Source organism: Arachis stenosperma, chromosome 9 (genome assembly GCF_014773155.1).
Source record: "Arachis stenosperma cultivar V10309 chromosome 9, arast.V10309.gnm1.PFL2, whole genome shotgun sequence".
Classification (NCBI taxonomy): domain Eukaryota; kingdom Viridiplantae; phylum Streptophyta; class Magnoliopsida; order Fabales; family Fabaceae; genus Arachis; species Arachis stenosperma.
This window is the reverse complement of record NC_080385.1, coordinates 20,513,745-20,535,707: the sequence shown is the minus strand read 5'-3', so window position 1 is coordinate 20,535,707 and position 21,963 is coordinate 20,513,745. Positions and strand designations below refer to the sequence as shown.

The window sequence follows — 21,963 nt, the reverse complement described above, 5'->3', positions numbered from 1 at the left end:
TCTGAGATAGTTTTGGTGGAATGATTTTAGACTTTAAAGGTGACTTCTAATTTACGAAAAAACAAATCTAGTTTGAAAATATATTATATTATAAGTAGTGAATGAAAAGCCATAATATAATATTAATGATTGATGATAAACTTTGATGCTGACATTAGATATTTTTTATTATTTAATTTTTGTGTCTGTATTTTAATAAAATCATATAACTTTTGTTGATGGTGTTTTGCATATAGTTTTTTAAATTTAAAAGATATTTTAAAATTTATATTACATTATAATTATATTTTAAGATATTTATTTATAATTTATTTATTATTTTGATATGAAACGATTTTTTTAATTGGAGTATAGTTAGACCAGCAAACCAATGAACTAATAACTAAAACGGTTCAATAATTGATCCAATTTTTAAAACCTTACTCTCAACTATTAACTACATATAAAAATAATTATATGTGAATTTCACCTTTTTATATAAAACCAAGTTACTTCAATAAATTCAAAATTTATCCCCAATGATTGAATTCTTTAAAATAAAAATTGAAAAAAAAATTTACCTGATGAATTTATAAAGTTAAAAATAAATATATTTTAAAAAGTTAATTATAATTAATCATTATATATTTATATATAAATATATATTTTATTTAATTTATTTTTTATATATTTTATATTTTAATATATATTTATATAAAAAATTAATTTAATAATTAATTTTTAATTAATTTAATAACTAATTTTTAATATATACTTAGATATTAAATTTCTTTTAGCCAAATATGAAACACTTGAGATATGTATATATATATATATATATATATATATGAAATATTTCAAGTGTTTCGGAGAGTATTGGTGCACCAATTATTTTAATCGTTGATTTTAATTAATATATATTATATATTTTTTTATAATTCAGATCAACTGTTAAAAGAATTAGTACACTGATACTCTCGATGTACTTGAAATGCTTCCCCATATATATATATATATTATATATTTGAAAATGTACGAGATAAATCATTGGTTGAACATGGGGTCCAACTAGTTCTGCATTATTGATGTGATTTTTTTTAAGCATTCGAATTTTTATATATGCTTGATGACCTTGTCTTGTCTAAGGTTGTTGGCTGATGTTACTTTTTGTATTTTAGTACAATTTTCATAGAGCAAAGACCCTGTTTTAAAATTCAATAATAATAATATCACAAATCAATTCTTACAAAATTTATATTCGGATACTTTAAGTTTTTACAAATTTTAATTAAATTAGTCTCTAAATTTTTATTATATTACACAAATTTATTCTTACATCAATTTTTTTATATATAAACAATTGATATGAAAATTTTTAAAATTTTTTAAAATTTTATGTTTTTATTAAATAATAATAGCAATCAATTTATTTAATATTGTAACAAAATTTAATGTAATAATTTTTTTAATAAAATAAAAAATTATAAACTAATTTAGTGATAAAAATTTATTCGACTATAAAAATATCAAAGAATCAAGAACCAACAAAATTTTTTTATAAAGATAGTCACGATTTTTTAAATAAGAGTGACCTAAAAGGATTTATAGTCACAATGTTAAGGTAATCTAAAGAGATTTATGATCACGGTTTTGGAGGTGACAAAAAAAATTTATAATCATAGTTTTTAAAAAAATGATAACCTAAAAGGGCCTATAATTATGATTTTAGAAGTGACTTAAAGAGATTTATAATCACGATTTTGGAATACCTTAAAAAAATTTATGATCACAATTAAAAGAAAAATAACCTAAAAAAATTTATAATCACGATTTTACAAAATAGTAACTAAATTTTGAGGAGTGAGATAAACATATCTGTGGTCACAGTTTTTCAATTTTTTTTTATAAACCCCTCACCCAAACAGCATCGTTTCTCCCAATTCCCTCCAAATCCAATTCTCCAACTAAGAAGCTCATTAAGGATGGTATACTTAGAATATTGGTATCGGATTTTAAATAGAGTAAGACACAACTACATTAGTTGACCAAATCCAATTCTCCAACTAAGAAGCTCATTAAGGATGGTATACTTAGAATATTGGTATCGGATTTTAAATAGAGTAAGACACAACTACATTAGTTGACTTAAATATTTTTTTCTTCCCTCATTGTCATTGAAATTTTTTTTTCACGGGCACCTTTCTAAATTGACTTGTTAATATAGTCTTTTTTAATATTGATTCACTTATTAAACTTATGTCATATATTCATTACTCAACTGTTCCGTGTCATTGAAAATATTTTTGTTCTATTTTAATATATTTATTTCTTTTGCTAACACTACAAGAACTTGATAAATTAGCGACGAATTTTTGCGAGAAATATGTTTTGTCACTAATCCGTCACTAACTTGCGAGGAATTAGTGACGCACTAACGACAAAATTAATGAGTGATCACAAAATACCCGAACTTGAGAAAAGTGACTGATTAGCGAGAGATTTACGAATAAGTTTGTTTCTCGCAGATTGACTTTTGTGGCTAAAAAAAGAGCGGAGAAAATTTCCTCGCTAATTTGTCACAAGTTAATTAGCGAGTGACAATGTTCTAGCAAATCAGTCGCTTAGGGGTTCAATCGAATAAAAATAAAGTAACGGGTGATATTATTGTCACTATTAAACTTTGTGCGAAATGGCTAATTAGTGAGGAACAACGTTCCTAGCTAATCCGTCACGAAGAATTGAAATGCATTTTGCGATGGATAATTTCCTAGCTAATTTGGCACCAAAGCTTTTATTTTTTAGCGAGCAACTAGTTTCTCGCTAATTTCTCGCATAATATTGTAAAATTCAAAATAAGAGTAGCGACAGAAAACAGTCGTCGCTAACTTGTCGCAACAGATAAATAATTTAGCTAGGGAACTGTTTCTCGCTAATTAGTCGCTAAAGTGGAAATACGGATATTGAGCGCCTAGGACATAAGTAGTGAGAAATTTGCGACCGTTTAACAACTGACATTGTTTGGTCGCTGATTTCAAGTCGCTGATTAGCGGGCGAAATATATTTGTCGCTAAGTTGTTGCAAGTTTAATTTAGCGAGCGACTTGGCAACTGCAATATTGTCGCAAAGTAAAAGCTATATCCTACCTATTTTGTAGCAAATTACTCGCTAATCTCGTTGGAAATCCGTCGTAGACTTATAACAAATCCAAAACTGATCGAGAAAATTTTATAAGTAACTGGTCGCAATTGAGTCATTAATCAAAAGCTTATTTAGTGAGGAATTAGCGACCGTTTAACAACTGATATACTTTTCTCGCTTATTTCATGTTGTTACTAATTTGTCAGAAAAAATATTAGTCCCATGTTACTACTAATCACTAACCACTATATAAATTCATGGAAAATTCATGAAAAAAATCATTAAAAAAGTAATACAAATTATTTTAATATAAGATCATTGATATTTATATAAATATGTTCGTATTTTTTTAAAAAAAATCTTATCTACCTCATAAAATATTTTTTAAAATTTAAATTTTAAAAAAAAATCAAAATAAAAATTTGAAAATAAAAGAAAAAAAATAACTCAAAAAACAAAAAAGCATTTAATTTCAAAAATTTAAAACGTACCTATAATAAGAACTTTTTTTTATTATTTCAAATAAAAAATTGCGTATAAGCATTATTTCTAATGCTTTAAATCAAAATTTGAAATTTTATTATCGTTACATGAAAAAACTAAAATGAGCCCTATTATATATACTATATATGAGATTTGAGATTGAGAATTTGAGATCTTGTTATACATTGATGCAAAACGTAATCAATACCTATGTATATGTTATATATATATAATTAAAATTAATAAATAATACTAACAAACTTGATTTACACATATAATCAAACTTTACAAATAACATATTAAAATTTATAATCATAACACACATATACAAATGTACACTTGCTATTATAGTTGTAAAAATCAAACCGAACCGGTCGGTTCGACTAAAAAATTGGTAAACTGGACTCTAATTCGATTCGATTTACTCCTTAGACCGTTTAAGAAAGAAAACCGGTATAAACTGGTAGGAATCGAATCAAACGGAAAGAACCGGTGCAAACTGGTCTGCGAGAAAAAACTTTTAAAATGTCTCTGCCAGGTCTCGAACCAAGAACCTTGGAGCAAAAATAACCCCCACTTGCCACTCAACCATTTGTTTTGAATTACTATATTTAACAAATACTAGTTATATAGTATACAAAATATCTAATTTAATTTAATTTTTATTTTTTCTATTTTTCAAATTAATTATATTTTAATTATATACCATTATTAATATAAATGTAAATTTCATTAAAATTCTATCACTAGCTTTTAGTTTTCAAGATTATTGCTGAATTTGTCTTAAATCTCTAAAAAATTTAGGATTTGTTTGATTTGTGTTTTTATTTTTAATATTTTTTGTATTTTGAATTTTGTAAAAAAAAGTAAAAATAATAAAATTTTATTTTCTACTTTTACCTGCTATTTTTATTTTTATTTTTTCTATTTTTCAAATTAATTATTTTAATATACCATTATTAATATAAATGTAAATTTCATTAAAATTCTATCACTAGCTTTTATTTTCAAGATTATTGCTGAATTTGTCTTAAATCTCTAAAAATTTAGGATTTGTTTGATTTGTGTTTTATTTTTAATATTTTTTGTATTTTGAATTTGTAAAAAAAGTAAAAATAATAAAATTTTTTTCTACTTTTACCTGCTATTTTTATTTTTTATTTGCAAAATCTAAAAAATAAAAATACTAAAAATAAAAATAAAAAATAAAAACCCAAATCAAATGTATAATTAGCAGTAGAAAATAAAAGGCCAATAGTATTACCTGTATGAGGGCACTCCACCCTTCTCTTTTCCTCTGAAAATTCAAATTGGAGAATCCTAGTGCCAAACCTCCTTTGAACGCAGTCGTAGCAGCCCACCATCCCTCTTCAGTCATCGTCGAACTCTTCTCCTCCAAGGACAAACCGTGGGTGCAACATCGCACGTGGAAGCTTTGCTCGGCGGTTCAGCCCTATTCAATTTGTTCCTCCTGTTGTTGCTGTCGTCGAAAGCTCTCATCTCCTCTCATTTGAGCTCTCTCTCTTTCTCTCTCTCTCTTTTTTGCCGGCATTACCCATGGTAACATCCCGCATTTTTTGAAAATCTAAATATAAATAGATTGAGATTTTATTTTATTAAATTTAAACTTTATAATTTTAGAAATTATTTTATTAGAAATAATTAAATAGATTCGGAGATAACTTCATTTTTAAATCAAATAAGATTCTTAAGTAATTTTATCATAATGGAACATTTTCATAATTTTAGTGATTGAAAAATAAGTAAGAATTATATAATTTAATTTAAGTGATTTCTATTATGAATAAGCTATGACTTATTATTAATTTGAACTCCTATTTTGTAAACTAATCTATTAGAATAATCAATTAGTTTTATTAATATTTGGAGTTAGATAATTAATATTCTTGTGCAAATTTATAATTGGTTATTTGAAATTAAAACTCAGCAATAAAAGTATATATAATTTAATTTAAGAAATTTGTATTGATTAAATTACGATTAATTTTATAAATTGAACTCTTAGAGATTAATTTATTAGAAATGATTAAATTAATTTTTATAAATACTTTGAGTTAAGTTAATTAACGTGTATGTACAATTTTTATTATAATTAGTTATTTTATACAAATTGAAATTAAAATCTTGGTAATAGAGAGATTATGAAAGATTATGACATATAATTTGAATAATTGATTTTCTCGCATTTAAACTGTATTTTATAAAATGTGATTAGTATATTTACTTTATGATTTAAATTAAAGATAATCATTTGAGTTCATTGATATATTAATAAATAAAATCTTACGTATTTAAAAATAATCTTTATAGTATTATATTTAATTTTTGAATTATTATTTTATTTCAAATACCTTTATAAAATTATTATATTATTAATACATATTTTATCCTAACCTAAAAGTTCCAAATAAAACCCTAATTTCATTAATCCCTAAATCAAAACAAGCAAAACATACACACAGAAGGGGAAGAAAAGAAACGGGGGAAACGGGAAGAAGAGGAAGGAGAAGAGAGGGACGGGATGGAAGGGAAGGCGCCGGGAAGACCGTCGTCGCCGTCGCCGTCAGGTGAAGGTGGAGGAGTGCTGAGAGAGAGTCGGACGTGAGGAAGGAGAAGAGAGATTGAGAGAGGGAGACAGAGAGCTCGAGAGCAAGGAAGGGGAGGAAGGCTGCTCCCGTCATCACCGCCGATTCCGCCTAGACCGCCGCCGTCGCCATTGAGGGAGTCACTGCCTCAGAATCCTAACCGTCGCTTCTGTCAGAAGAACGAACCTGGAAGGAGAAGGACGAGGTCTGTTCTCGCACTGTCTTGCTCCGCCGCTGCCGCTGCCGTCGATTGGGGTCACACCATTGCTGTTGCGCCCTGTTTTCTTTGATTGAGCCACTGTTGAGAGTCTGCCGTCAGAGAAGCATCGTCGGCGTTGCTGCTGTGAACTATTTCAGCTACTGCGCTGGTATTGCTCGGTCACCACCGCCTCCTTCGTCCTTGTCTCTGAATTCTGTACCATTCACGACCTATTTTGATTATTGTTATTCTTGCTTGCCGCTTCTGCCTCCGTCGATCAAACAGAATGTGAGAAGGGAGAGTTGTGTTCTTTCGCTGTCGTCGTCATTGCCAAAACCAGGACAAATTTACCAGTAACTCTGTTGTTTCCATTCTTGAATTTGCGCTACTTCCATTTTGTTCCTTAGTCTTTTTCTGTTCTGGTAAAGAAAACCCATGTCTCCGTTTAACACTCCTGCTCTGCCTTCTCTGTTTGCTGATGGAACTATCATAGGAGATAGTGTTGATGATAATAAAGAACTGTTAGAGTTGCTGCTGCTGCTGCTAGTTTGGTTCGAGTCTGTTGCTGCTACAAGCTAAAACAAAACAGGGGTTTGCTGCGCTTAATTATCGAATTTCGGCTAATCGAGGTAGGGGGTTTAATTTAAACGGTTTTAATTTAAGAATGCCGACAAAGTTTATTGGATAACTGCAAATAGGTATAATAGTTGTGAGTGATTGATTGATTATATGAAATATTGAATTGTGGATGAGATTGTGATTGGAATGATTGAGATTTTGGTTGGAACTTTGATTGAATTCATTGATTTTGTGAAATTGATCATGCTTGGTTTATGAATTGTTTGATGAGAGATTGTTGTGAATTCTGTATTTTGATGGATTAAATTGAAATTTTTGTTAATTGTTATTAAACTGGTTATATGATTATTGTAATGGACTTAGTTGGTGATTGATTGGAGTTGGGTTTAGAGGATATTTGGAGGAATGAATCTTGAAATGTTGAATTGATTGCTGAGAATCTGAGTTTTGAAATTAAATGGAAACTTTAGAAGTAAATCAGATATTCAACAGTAATCAAAAATGATAAGAGAGTAAAAGCTAAGTAAACTAGGATGAAATTCGTTGTTGGAATTTAATTTTGAGAAGTTTGAATTAGCTGGAGAATTAGTTGTGATTTTCAAAGTTAAACTGAAAAATCTGATTTCCTGCATTATCTTTAAATGAAATCGGTAACTTTGAAAAGCTATAACTAATTCTATGATGATCGGAATTGCGTGAGACCAAGTCTAGATTAAGCTTGGGAATATAAGGAGCTGGACTGGGGAATTTAAGACCTTTTTGTTAAGTATATGATTTATGGTGAATTTTTGAGTTATGGTTGTGGAATCTGATTTTTACTGCAGAATTTTTAGAACAGCAGTAACTTGTTGGCTCTGCTGTGTGTGTTTCGAATTGAATTTTGAAATGGAATCAATTTTAAATGAAACTTTTGTCCTATTATTTTAATGCCGTAAAATTTCAGAATGGTTGGACTTGTAATTTTAAAGATATGAATTTTTGAAAGATGATGCATTATGCAGTAAAAGCCAGATTCTGTTTTCTTAAATCAGTAACTTTGAGAGTTTATAACTTTGGATTTTGGATAGTTATTGAGATGGAACTAATTGGAGGTGAAATTTAAGTATGTTTAGCATATGTAATTTAAATTTCAGGGCTGTCAATGTTTTAATGAGTAAGTTATGGGATTTGGAAGGATATGTTCATTAACTTTTAAAACAGAATTCTGCAGAAAATTACTCAACTTCTAAGTTATATAATAACTCCTTCATTAAAAACGATATTGATCTGGAGCCAATTGAAAAAGAAACCTGGATGAGTGAAGTTGAACCACATTAATTTTCAAGGTCATTGGATTTAACTTGGATTTTATATTGAATTTTGAATATCACATGCTGCTGCTGTTTTCTGATTTTAAGACGCTGCAGAGCAGTTACAGTTTTGCTTCTATTCCCAAAGCTAGAGTAAGCAAAAAATTATGATTTTTCATTTAATAGAAAGCTTAATCCGAGACGGTCGTATGGATATAAAGTTTGTGCAATTCTGAATTCATTTGATATTTTAAAAACAAAATTGAAATTAGGCTGCCAATGTTGTTTTGGTAACTACCCTGGGTATAGGGTTTAAAAATTGATTTTTACACTATTATCAAGTATTTTTGAGAATATATTGTTGTGGTACTTGCTGATAAAAGGTTGGTGAAATGTTGAGAAAGAGGGAACCCGTATGGGTGGCTAAGTTCTATTTTTAGAGGAGGTTATGTTCGAATTTTTATAAAAGTATAAGGTTGTAATTAAAACGAATATTTAAGACTTGTTTAAAGATGATAACTTTGCTGATTCTTTTGAGAAAAGATTATTTGGTTTATAAAGTTGTTGGCAACGGCATGGAAAGACGGTTAACATCCTCTACTGATTTAGTTGGTTGAACTTGAATTGCTACTGTAGAGTGATGTTATTGAACCTGTTTTCTGATGCAATCTCTTTTAATGGGGATCAATTGTTTGATTTTTGGTCAATGTTAAATAGTCAATTATTGTACTCTTTTTTTTCAACGTCTCTTATCAATTATTCAGCTATTTGCTGGCTCATGCTATTTTCGACTCACCCTGTTCTCTTCTGTTGAGAGAAGCTGAAAATGAATCCTATTTGTGTTTCTTGGTAAAGTTTCTACTTTAATTTCTCATCTTACTTTCTTCTATTTGATTCTGTTGTTTATCTTGATTAATTTATTTTGCGTGCAAACAAGAATCACATGATGTTGTGTAGTGTAGTGCAGTGCCTTTGATTTTGACTGTTGTTGGATTCTTTATAATTATGAAAGTTCTTTTCTTTTCTTTTTTGTTGAATTTCTTGCTACTTCTTTGGTGATCATCTTCTATGAATCCATTTATGGAATTTTATCATGTGTTAGTTTGGCTTATAGTTCTATGACCTCGTGTATGGACACAAAATTTTCCATTTTTCTATTGATTCGTGTTGCTTTTCTGTAATCTGCAGAACTGATGAGGTAATCAACACTCAATTGATGGTTTCTCGGTAAATTTTCCAAAAATGGATCAAGCATTTTTCTCCATATTTCAGCTGGAAACAAAGAGGTTGTTATGGCTTATTGGCATTACATTTGCAGTATGTAAATTAAATTATTAGCTTTATTATAGAATTGTAATTTTTTTAATTATAATTATAGCATGTAAATAATTTATGTAAATCAATAAAAAAATCAATTCTTTTTATACTTTCTTATTTTCTCCCTTCAAAAGTGTGGCTGTCTCCTATTGGCACGCTTTCGAAGCGTAGCTAACACTAACTCAATTGGCACGTGTATAAAAAAGTGTGGTGAAAAGATATCGCTACACTTTTTGCATATTTGGAATGTTTTAAAAGCGTAGCAAAAGCCAGATTTTCTTGTAGTGAGAGATACTTATCGATTTGTTACTAGTTTAAAAGGAATTTGCGATGATATTTTGCGATAGTATTACAACTAATTGACTACAGATTATTTCCTAGCAAATTAGCGATTATTTCATAACTCTACTTTCTCATTTCGAATAGCTTTGGTTTAGCGACAAAATTTCTACAAATTTGATTAATGATTTTTAAAGATTAGCTATAGATTTGCTACAAAATGTGACAGATTTGCGATCATATTAGCGGACAACTTGCGACAAGTTAGTTTCGGAAAAATTCCTCTCGAATTAGGGTCAACTAATCATTCCATTTTGTCTTCGAAGTTAGCTTGCATTTAGCGATGAGTATGCTGCAGTAAAGTTTTATGCTAATTAGCGACTACTGTTTTGTCTATTTCTTTTATGGAATTAGCTTTTACTTTAGTGATAGATTTGCGACTATCTATTCGGTAGCTAAAAAACTTTTCGATGAATTAGCGATTGTTGTGTTTGCCTCATTGATTTGTGACTTGTAATCAGTGAGGAAAGCATTAGTTGCTAGGCGGTAGCTAATCCGTCACAAATTATATTTTGCGTCGGATTAGCGACGATTTTACGATTTTTTTTTGTGGTAGCTAATCGGCCATATTCTTGTAGTGTAACAAGAGGATATGGTATGAAAAAATATTATGTTTCATAGAAATATGAAATAGGATGGGTCTCATATATATTTTAATTATCTAAATTTAATATTTTTATGTCTTCTGTACTTTTTTTAAGAGATTTTATTCGTATTATATGTAATGGATAAATTACGTCATATTTTAATGTGTTATTTGGACTAAAAACATATTTAGCTTATAATGTAAATTTTATGATTTAGATTTCTTGAATTTCTCCCTTTTAGACTTATTTTTGTGATGATCATAATTCTGGAATGTGATTATATTTTTTTTAAAAAAAATAAATCTTAGAAAACAGAGTAAGTTATGCTCGTGGTTTTAAAATAGGATGACCATAGATAAATTATGGTCACGATTTTTATCGTGACTATAGATAAGATTATGGTCACGATTTTTCAAAAGGGTGATCATAGAGTGAATTATAAGTTATGGTCACGCTAAAACCGTGACCATTTTACAAAAGAAAATCATAGAGAAGACTATGGTCAAGGTTTTAAAATAGGATGACCATAGATAACCTATGGTCATGTTAAAACCGTACTACAGATTAAGCTATGGTCACGGTTATATAAAAGGGTGACCATAGAATAGGCTATGATCACGGTTTAAAACAGGAGTGACCATAGAATAAGTTATGGTTACAGTTTTAAAATAAAGTGACCATAAATAAGCTATGGTCATATTAAAATCATGACTATAGAGAAGGCTATGGTCAAAGTTTTAAAAAAGGATGATCATAGATAAACTATGGTTACTGTTATATAAAAGAGTGACCATAGAATAAGCTATGGTCACAGTTTAAAACAGGAGTAACCATAGAGTAGGCTATGATCACAATTTTTTAAAAAGGTGACTACAGCCTAATCTATGGTCACGGTTTTAAAATAGAATGACGATAGATAAGTTATGGTCACACTAAAATCGTGACTATAGATTAAGTTATGGTCATAATTTTTACGCGTAATCATAGAATAATCAATGATCACGAAAAAAAAGATATGATCTAAAATGTTATAATTTAGATACTGCAATTGTGATCATAGATAAAAAATCATAACCATCTCTTACTAGTTTTGGAGGTCCTATTGACCATCATAACAATATGATCCAAAGTAGTTCTTATTTTTCTCCAGGAGAAAGGAGAGAGGGAGTTCATGAAATTAAACTTCATAGCAGCACACAATGCTCACAATTATTCCAAAACACTTAACCCTAGTACTCAGATGGAATAAAGACGGTTAGGAAGTCTAGCCTCTATGACCACCTCAAGAGGATATTTTTTTGGAGTTGAAAGCCCAAAAATTTCCTCCATATTCAAGTCTTCTTTTTTCCTATTATCAGGTAGTCTCCAATTAAAGCCATGTAATAAATTAGCCAAACTTGATTGAATCACCTTGAGTCCAAGAGGGTAACCAGGGCACATTCTTCTACCAGCACCAAATGGCAACAACTCATAATCATGGCCTCTCACATCAATATCCTTACCAAGAAATCGTTCGGGTTGAAACTCAGTTGGGTTATCCCATATCTCGGGGTCTCTGCCAACGGTCCAAACATGGATTAGCACTTGTGTCTCTTTCGGGATATCATAGCCGTCGATCTTAATATCTTCGCGGGCTTTCCGTGGCACCAGCATTGGTGCCACCGGGTGTAACCTCATTGTCTCCTTAGCGATGGCGTTAATGTAAGGCAAATTAACAATGTCTTTCTCTTCAATCCATCGCTCTCTTCCTATCACTCTGTCTAGTTCTTCTGTTGCCTTTTTAAAAATCTCTGGCTTTTTCAACATCTCCGAAATTGCCCATTCTACAGTAACTGCAGAGCTCTCTGTTCCACCAGCTATTAAATCCTACTCAATATTTATATCAAAGTGGATCAACAAATTATTCAATCAAACTTTTTAGTATCAACGGTGCAAGTAATGAAATAGGTTATTCTAATCAATGCGCAGAGAGATCGTGTTATTAAGTAAATATCTTCATGTATATATATATATATATATATATATATACACACAATGTAACTTCGAATTGAGTATGAATATTTGTTAAATTTGTTTTTGCTTCTTCTTGTTCATAGTTAAAAAAGTTCGTTGAGCAAATATTACCCCTTTTTTTTTCAAAAGATGCTATACTTAGTCTCAATTTCAACCTCTACATATTTGGTGAATGAAATATATACTGGTCACAATTTTAATCGTTCCACATATGATCCGATCAATCCTTTTTTGAAAGTAATTAAGAAAAGTTACAGATTTAAAAAAAAATTTGGTGATCAATATTTTTTTTATAATTTTTTGGCATTTATTAACCAATTTTTTTTTTTACTAAAAATGTTAGCCTCGAAATTTCACTAGACTGTAATGTAATGTTGAGCTACTTGGTTATTTTTGTAATTTTTATTCTGATTTAAAATATAATTTATATAGTTGGGTATGCCTAGTTCGGTACCAAAGAAAAGACGAGGAAGAATAGTTTCTTCCGAACAAAAAAAAAATTTGCAGTAGTGACCAACAAATCAGAAGTCAAAAGAAATATAGTTCAAGTTATGTCAAATAGGTAAAATATTAGAAGGAATGATTTTAGGAATTTTTTTTTTAAAAATAAAATAGAAAAAATTAATTTAAAAAAAATTAATTCATCCTTATATTTTAAGATTTAATTTTTTTGGTAATAGAAAAGTTTGCTTAACCTCATGGCAAAGTTTACTATATCCGCCCACTATCATTTATTTTTTATTTATTTATTGTTAAGATAGTTTAACTTGGACAACTTTCCTGGGATGACCACTATGACAATGATTTAAAAACACTAATAATTCAACAAAATGTCATTTTCCCTTCCTTATTTCTAATCCATTATCTTAGGGGACAAAGTAGGATGAAAGAGATTGGGGAGTACAATATGTACCTGACTAAATGCTTTAACGCCATGCCTCTCAAGTTTGACCTCAAGATTAGGATCCTCTGCAAGCTCCAAAAGAACATCAACCATGTCCTTGGCAACATAATCCTTCACTGCTTTCCTCCTCTCAATGTGTTCATCCAACACATGCTCCATAAACCTATCAAACTTCTTAGCCAAAGCTTTCATCCTCTTTACGTATCCCTGCAAATCCAAGAAATGAATCCAAGGGATGAAGTCCCCTATGTTAAGCACACCGTTCAGCAAGAACAACTCGTCCAGCATCTTCTTGAATTCGTCAGGTGATATAATTGCGTTCTCTGATTTCTCCGTGTACTTCTTCCCAAGCACCATGCGGCTTATAACATTGAGGCTTAGAGTTGAAAGATGGTCCTTCAACAACACTGTTGTGTTATTAGAGTTGGCAAGATCACTCAGCAGATTGCGCATCTCTTCTTTTCTTATGTACTCATACGACTCTAGGCGTTTCGCGCTGAAGAGCTCCATTAAGCACATTCTTCGCGCTTGCCGCCAGTACGGGCCATACTGAGACCATGTTATGTCGGAATAGTTGTAGGTTGTGTATTTTCCGGCAGAGAATTTGGGTCGGCCGGCTATGGCGGCGTCGTGGGTTTTGAGGAAAGATCTGACCATTTCTACTGATGAACCCACAACTACAGGGTGGGAGCCGAACCAAAGATGCATGATGGGCCCATATTTTTTGCTAAGATCGTCGATGGACCGGTGAGGAAGGGATCCAATGAGGTTTAGGTTCCCTATGATGGGCCATGGTTTTGGGCCTGGTGGCAGATTGTATCGGCGGCCACGAATATGGCGCAGGAGGAGGTCGACTGCCACAAAAGTGGCTAATATTGTTGCTATGGTTGGAATTAAGCCAGGAGATAAGAAATCTATAACCATATTTGGGTTCGTGGTTTTTGGATTACTGAGATAAAGGAAGAATGTTATGTGTTTAATATATGAATGATGAAGGTACATGTGTGAGTGGATGTATTTATAGAGAAAATTATTGCCGTGTGATGCATGCTTAATCCTAATTAACTAACTTTGGTTGTGTATGTGTGTACTGTGTAACCTTAGATTCTTTGTAGACTTGTTCATTATTTTACTCTTTTCGTTTCAAGTGCTTGACCTTGACTTCATGAATAAAGAGGAAAGGCAAGTAGTAGGAAATTGCTTCAACATTGGCTGGTCCTTTCGTTTTGAGTTCTATTTTTTTGGATAATTTTTTTTCTTTCTACTGACCTTATAAGGCTGTAATAAACACAATTTTTGTCTAAGTGTGAATACAATAATTAAAAAAATAAAGTTGATCTAATCATTATAAGACCTTAGTAATATTCGGACATAAATGCATTTTTTTATTTCTTTCACAGTTTTATTATCCAAGATAATGGCAGAAGATTTAAATGATTTTACTTCTTTTTTAATTTTAATTTTTATCTTTTTTTTCTTTTTAAATTAGTCTTATTTTTATCATATTTGCCACCTAAATAGAGAATTATTTAGTCAATTTAAACTCAATTTTGGTTGTAAAAGAACTGTCAGTATCCTTATAACTTGACTAGTTTCAACTTTCAACTTGGATGTTTCCTCGCAGTTCTTAAACTTGCTTTTCAAAATATCATAGTGATTGAGAAGAGTTCTGAGAACTTTCAAACATGCTAGTTGCCAAAATATAAAATAACAAGTTAGCCTTTATATAAAAATAATTTTACTTACATTATAAAATATATATATTGAGATAATAAAAGAGAAAGAACTATTAAATATTTCTCAATGTTGGGAAAAAATTTAAGAAAATCTTCTTGATGTTTATAAAAATGGTGTCTAATTTGTCTAAAAGTAAAAATAAAGTATGATAAGATACACTATTTTATGTTTGAATTCTGCCAGTAAAATGTAGACAGTATAAAAGATACCAAATTTTAATTCCTGTGCGACCAAACGAGTACGGCATCATGTTCTGTAGCTGGTCCCTCCAATACGAAGAGCAGCGGTGTTGGGATTATATTATTGGAGGGTCCGAAGGGCACCAAGACAGAGCGATTATTCAGGTTTGGCGTGGGGTTGAATCTTGGTAAAGGAGATTGGAGCAAACAATCAGTTTTGAATTTATTATTAAGAATTTATAATATACTTTTTTAAATTTTTATGTAGTTATCTTGTATAGTTTTTAAACTTCAAAGTCGAGAATAGTTGTTTTTGTATAACAATTTTTCTTAAGAAAGAGATTTGTAGTATTATATTAACATGTGTTACAAGAAAATTATTTAATTTTAGGACAATATATTATTGGTGTAACTATCTTTTCATATACTATTTAAATGGTTATTTAAAAGAAAAATAAGGTTAGATGATTATGTTTTGCTTTCTTTTTTCTTTTTTGACATCGAATAATGAGAATTAAATCAAATGCTTATAATACTGGTGACTTAGTGTATTAGTTAAACTTATAAATAACATGTTTATATAATAGTAGAGTGGAGGGATAATAAGACATGGTTGGGGTTGTTACAGAAAGAAGTCAAAGAACCAATGATGCTTTGCTGGAAAAAGCGTCTCATAAAATGTTTACAAATATAAAGATTTTAAGGAATTACTCAAATAAAGATACTTAAAACATCTTTTCTTAAAGATATTTTTTTAATAATTAATATTCAACCTATATAATCAATCAAACTGTGTTATTTTTGTCAAAATTAGATAAAATAAATTGATTTGACTAAAAAATCAATAAATCAAATCTTGAACCGATTTAAATTAATATTTTTTTTATAAAAATAACTATAATACCCCTATTATAGAAAATGATTTAAAATATTTCTAATATATATTTTAAAATTTTAAATTCTAACCTTTCTCTTCTCTCTATACCATCATAGAATTAGAATTTAAGACTTTTAAAATTAATATATATAATACAAATATTTTAGTCATTTCTTATAATAAGAGTATTATAATAATTTTCTATAAAAAAGAATATTAATTTAGATCGATTCAAGATTTGATTTATCGATTTTTCAGTCAAATTGATTTGTTTGGTCTAATTTTGATAAAAATAACACAATTTGATTGATTATATAAGTTAAATTTTAATTATTAAAAAACGTCTTTTAAAAAAAGACGTTTTAAACGTCTTTATATGAGTGACTCCCAAGATTTTATCATTATTTTTATGTGAAGATATTTTTTTTATTATTAGATGATAAATTGTAGAGTTTAATTTTGATATGTTATTAGAATATTATTTTTTTAAACTGTAATTAAATAAATAAGTCACAGATTTATTTAAAATATTATCTATTTTTTATTAGGGTTAAGTGTGATTTAGTCCCCAACGTAGAGGCCGAAAATCGATTTCGTTTTCGGCTTTTTTTCGCTAAAAAATAGTCTCCAAAGTTTCAGTTTGTTTTAAAATCGTCATTTTTATCAATTTTATTTTTTTATTGGGTTAATATTCAAATTTGTCTTTAAAAGATCACTCATTTTTTAAATTAGTCCTCAAATGATTTTTTTAGTCATATTAGTCTCTGAAAGATAAAATGTAAGTCAAATTAATCCTTCTGTCCTTTGGATGATGACGTGGTACGTCACTTGACATTTAAAAAAGTTTTTTATAATCAAAATCATCCTTGAAAGTTCAGACGTAAGTCATTTTTTCATCCCTAAAATTTTAAAAATTAATCAAACTAGTTCTTATATATATTTTTTATTTTTTTCATAATATTAAATTTGAAATATTTTTTGATACTAATAATTTTAATAGAAATGTAATTGACAAACAAAACATTAGTAATTGTATCTTTTCTTCTTAAAAATTTTTTCAGTAAAATTATCTATCTCCTTTAATTCTTCTCAAAATCTCTCTTATTCTTTTCTATTCTAAAACCTTTTTCTTACATTATTACATTTGCTGAAATATATATATATATATATATATATATATATATAATATATATATATATATATATATATATATATATTATATATATATACTCAAAATTGAAATGTATGTATTTATTAACCTAAACAAAGTTATACCACTATTTTTTTTACTACATCTTTTTTTTTTCCATTACGGTATTACTTACATATAGGATGTAATGGTAGTGATACTTAGAGTCAAAATTTAAGAAGATCCACAAATTTTGCTTCAATTCCAAACTTTACAAAATATTGAAAATTTATTTGTTACTTTATTATTAATATATATGCTAAACGAATTGCTTCTTAAGCGTAATATGTGCAAAGATCATAATAAATTTTTGTGTGTTTCATATATTTGAGATAGATTATATAATTTTTTTTTTAATTTCACAAATCAATGAGATAAAATGAAATAGAAAACATTATACCTATGCATAACATAGGCTACTCCGCACTAGTACATTATATAAATTGATATGCTTCGTATTAAAATAAAATTTATTGTGTTTTAAATGAAATATTTAAAAAATTATATTAGAATATTAAAATTCAAAAAGTGATTCCATAAATTAGTTTTTCAATTATTGAGTTTTACTATATAAATTAAACAATAATAAAAATTAAAATTTTAAAAAATTTAAAAGATTTAAAATTTAAAATAATTACTATATTATTTAGTAAAATTTAAAATATTAAATTTTTAAATATATAATCAATAATAATTTGATAAACTCATTTAAATAAAAAAAATTCACATAAAAAAATTACAAATTAAAAATGTAAAATTTTAAAATACAAATGACAAAATAACTTTATAAAAATTTAGTTATTTTTATTATTTTATGTAAAGAGAATTTTGTTTATTAAGGTTTCAAAAATAATATTAAAATTAGTAGTATCAAAAAATATTTTAAATTTAATATTATAAAAAAATTATATAAGGACTAGTTTGATTAATTTTTAAAATTTTAGGGATGAAAATGACTTACGTCTGAACTTTCAAGAACTATTTTGATTATAAAAAACTTTTTTACATGTCAAGTGACACGCGGCATGCCACGTGTCACTGACCTGCCAAGTGTCACTGAGAAGCCACGTGGCGTGCCACGTGTCACTGGCCTGCCTCGTGGCATGACACGTCATCATCCAACTGACGGAAGAACTAATTTGACTTACATTTTATTTTTCAGGGACTAATATGACTAAAAAAAAATCATTTGAAGACTAATGTGAAGAATGAGTGATCTTTCAGGGACAAATTTGAGTATTAACCCTTTTTTATTACTAAATTACTCTTCATTAAAAAATATAAAATAAAATAAAAAAGAAAAAAAAAAGAAATAAAGGCATCAGAGGGAGAAAGAGAATCGGGGGAGGGGGGAGCGAGAAAGAGAAGGAAGGGGAGGGGGGAGAAAGAGAATCCGGGGGAGAGGGGAGGAAAGGCCGCACCGTCACACTGCCGTCTGTGATCGGAAGGAAAAATAGAGAGCAAGAGAGGAGAAAGCTGAGAGAGAAGAGAGAGATCGGAAGGGAGAAAGCTAAGGGCCACCGCAGCTCCTACTCCTCGTCGTTCAGTCCTTGCCGCTAGATGTCACCGTGCGCTGCGAGCTGTTTCTGCTCCTCCTCCTCGCCCTCGCCGACGTCATTGCCTCGCCTTCACTGTTGCCCTCGTCTCGCCGCACCTCCTCTTCGCCGTTGCACCTCGTCTCGCCGCACCTTTTCCTCGCTGTCGCACCTCGTCTCGTCGTTTGTTTCGGTAATTATATTTATGAATTTTTTGTTCTTGTAATTGAAGATGAATTTGAGAATTTTTTATTATTATAATTGTATATGAGTTTTATTAATAAAAGATGAAGAGTTTTAGTTTTGAATTTTGTTGATAGTTCTGAGTTTTGATTGTTCTGATTTTTTAAGTTTTGATTTTCTGAGGTGAGGGTGGTGGTGGTGGGTTTTGAGTTTTGTTGTTGTTCTTCTTCTTCTAATGATGATGACCATGATGATAATTGTGGTGGTGGTGGTGGATTCTGGTTTAACTTGGGCTTCTGGTTGATTTTGGTTGATTTTGTTGTTCTGATGATGATCATGATCATGATCATGATGATAATGGTAGTGGGTTCTAGTTCAACTTGGACTTCTGGATGATTTTGGTTGATTTTAGGGGAAGTTCTGATGATAATGATGATGACCATGATGATAATGGTGGTGGTGGTGGTGGGTTCTGGTTCGGCTTGGGCTTCTATTATGCTTCTGTTGAGTTTGGTTGATTTGGGGGTGAAAGAGGAAGGGTATTTTCGTCCAAAGGACGATTTTAAAACAAACTGAAATTTTGTGGACCATTTTGTAGCGAAAAAAAGGTTGGAGACGAAATTGATTTTCGGCCTCTACGTTGGGGGATCAAAATCATACTTAACCCTTTTTATTATTATTTCTTCGTTCTAGTTATTTAATTACTTAAGTGTAAATATTACTAAAATTTCTTAGTGAGGCAAAAGCACAAACACCTTGATTTCAACTTAAAACAGAGAACAAAACAAAGAAAATGCTTAATCTAGACTTCTCACCCACTTAATCATTGTTGATATAAATCAATCCCCGATAATGGTGCCAAAAACTTGATGAGGTGAAAAATTAGATTTCACACACAAAACTCACCGGCAAGTGTACCGGGTCGAATCAAGTAGTAATAACTCACAAGAGTGATGTCGATCCCACAAGGATTGTAGTGAAATTGAAGCAACACAATGTAAATAACAAAGAATTTAAAATTGCAGAATGTAAATGGGTAGAAAACTTAAAGAGTAAGAAAAGTAAAATTGCAGCAAAATGTAAAAGGGGGCTAGATGCTGAAAATTAAAGAAAGCAATGAAGCAAGCAATGAAGAGTGAATCAAGCTCAATGAAAATGAAACTCTGAAATTGAATTGTAATACTTGAAATGTAAAAGTGCAGAAAAATTAAAGTGTTTCAAAGAGAACTTTCTATTCTACCCTATTCCTATTGCTCTCTAGCAGAGCCATCATTCCTTTCTAAAATGGAACAGATGCCTTTCTATAGGCTTTTTCAAAAATGAAATTAAAAATAAATTACAAAATGAAATGAAATTCCTAATCTAATTGTTTCTTGTGCCTTTGAGTGATAATATTGGGCTCTGCTTGCTTTGGGGCTTTTGTTGATTTGGATTTGGCCTTGATGGAATTGGGTTAAGGATGGTTCCAATTGGTTGTCCTTTTGTGTTGAGAAGAGATCTGTGCAAAATTTGAATACTAATGCTTCAAGTTTGAGTCAACGTTTGAGGGTCAACGTTGACTCAAACGCCATGTAGAATAAACCAGCGAAACCAGGAAGCTTGCTGTCATTGGCGTTTGATTCAACGTTGGAGGGCCAATGTCAGCCAACCCGCGCATATGCGTACCGTGCGTTTAGGCGCCCATTGCTATTTTTGTATCCGCGCGTACGTGGCATTGACGCGTTCGCGTCGATTCAAATTTCTCAACTCCAACTTCTGAGTTTGGCATCGCAAACGTTGGAGGCCGTGTTTGAGGTAACGTTGGACTCCCAATGTTCGGTTGTGACGTGTACGCGTACCGTGCGCTTCTGCGTAAATGAGTTAAAAACACTCATTTACGCGTACGCGTGCTGCACGCTTCCGCCCGGATGCCAAAATTTGCTTTTTTTACGCGTACGCGTCATAGACGCGTACGCGCCACTCAAATTGCATGCAGCTCTAGAATTGAAGTCCTTCTTACCACGTTGGGGTTAACGTTGGACGTCCAACGCTGCCTCAAACGTGAGCATCAGCATTGTTTACAACGGAGTGCTCTGTTTCTCTTCCAAGTTTGAGTCAACGCTAGTGGTCTAACTTGGCCACCAACGTTGCTTCTTCTCCATCGTTATATGCTCAGTCTTCAACCTTCCTCTTTCCTTCACCTAAGATGCCCTGGCATCATGCTCAACTTTAAAGTGTACCCGAAAATCCTTCTTTTCTTCTTTTGAGCTGATTTTGTGCTATTTTGCTTCTTTTTCCACTTTTTTCCTATAAAATTTATAAAATTAATAGATTAAGGAAATATACCATTTAAGCATAAAAGAATACATTATTTAAGCACTAATTATCAATTTCTTGTATAAAAAAACATAGAAAAACATGACATGATGATATGTCATCAGCGGGTTGCATCACTGGCTCTTTCCCTCTTTCTCTTCAGTCTGCTACTGATATTCTCTCTGATTTTACTTTTTGTCCATTCTTTCTGCCACTTTTTTATTTTTTTTCTAATACAAAGTTCAATTTTTTTATTATTCATCTTTGTTGTTTTTTTTTAATATTATTGAATTTGTTGTTGAAATTATTAGAATTTTTCGATATATGGATAATTTATTTTTGGTTTTATGGATGGTGATTGAGAAAAAAAATTAGGTGGTGGTAAATTAAAAGTTTTAGTAGTGATGGTGGTGAAGGTAGAAGATGGGGGTATTATGAATTTTTTAATATTTTGTGTATTTTGTGTATTTATTTGTCAAAAATAAAATATGTATACATGTATTTTGTGTCTATATCTTCCTAATATAATATATGT

General features: G+C 30.1%; 1 protein-coding gene across 1 annotated transcript; it reads right to left on the bottom strand.

Moving 5' to 3' along the window:
* Positions 1-11,573: 11,573 nt before the first annotated feature.
* Positions 11,574-14,434, bottom strand: LOC130947798 (trimethyltridecatetraene synthase-like). Its single transcript, XM_057876503.1, has 2 exons — positions 13,443-14,434; positions 11,574-12,382 (listed from the first exon to the last, which is right to left on the bottom strand). The coding sequence occupies exons 1-2, from the start codon at positions 14,355-14,357 to the stop codon at positions 11,753-11,755; spliced, it is 1,545 nt and encodes a 514-aa protein (XP_057732486.1). The 5' UTR covers positions 14,358-14,434; the 3' UTR covers positions 11,574-11,752.
* Positions 14,435-21,963: the final 7,529 nt, after the last annotated feature.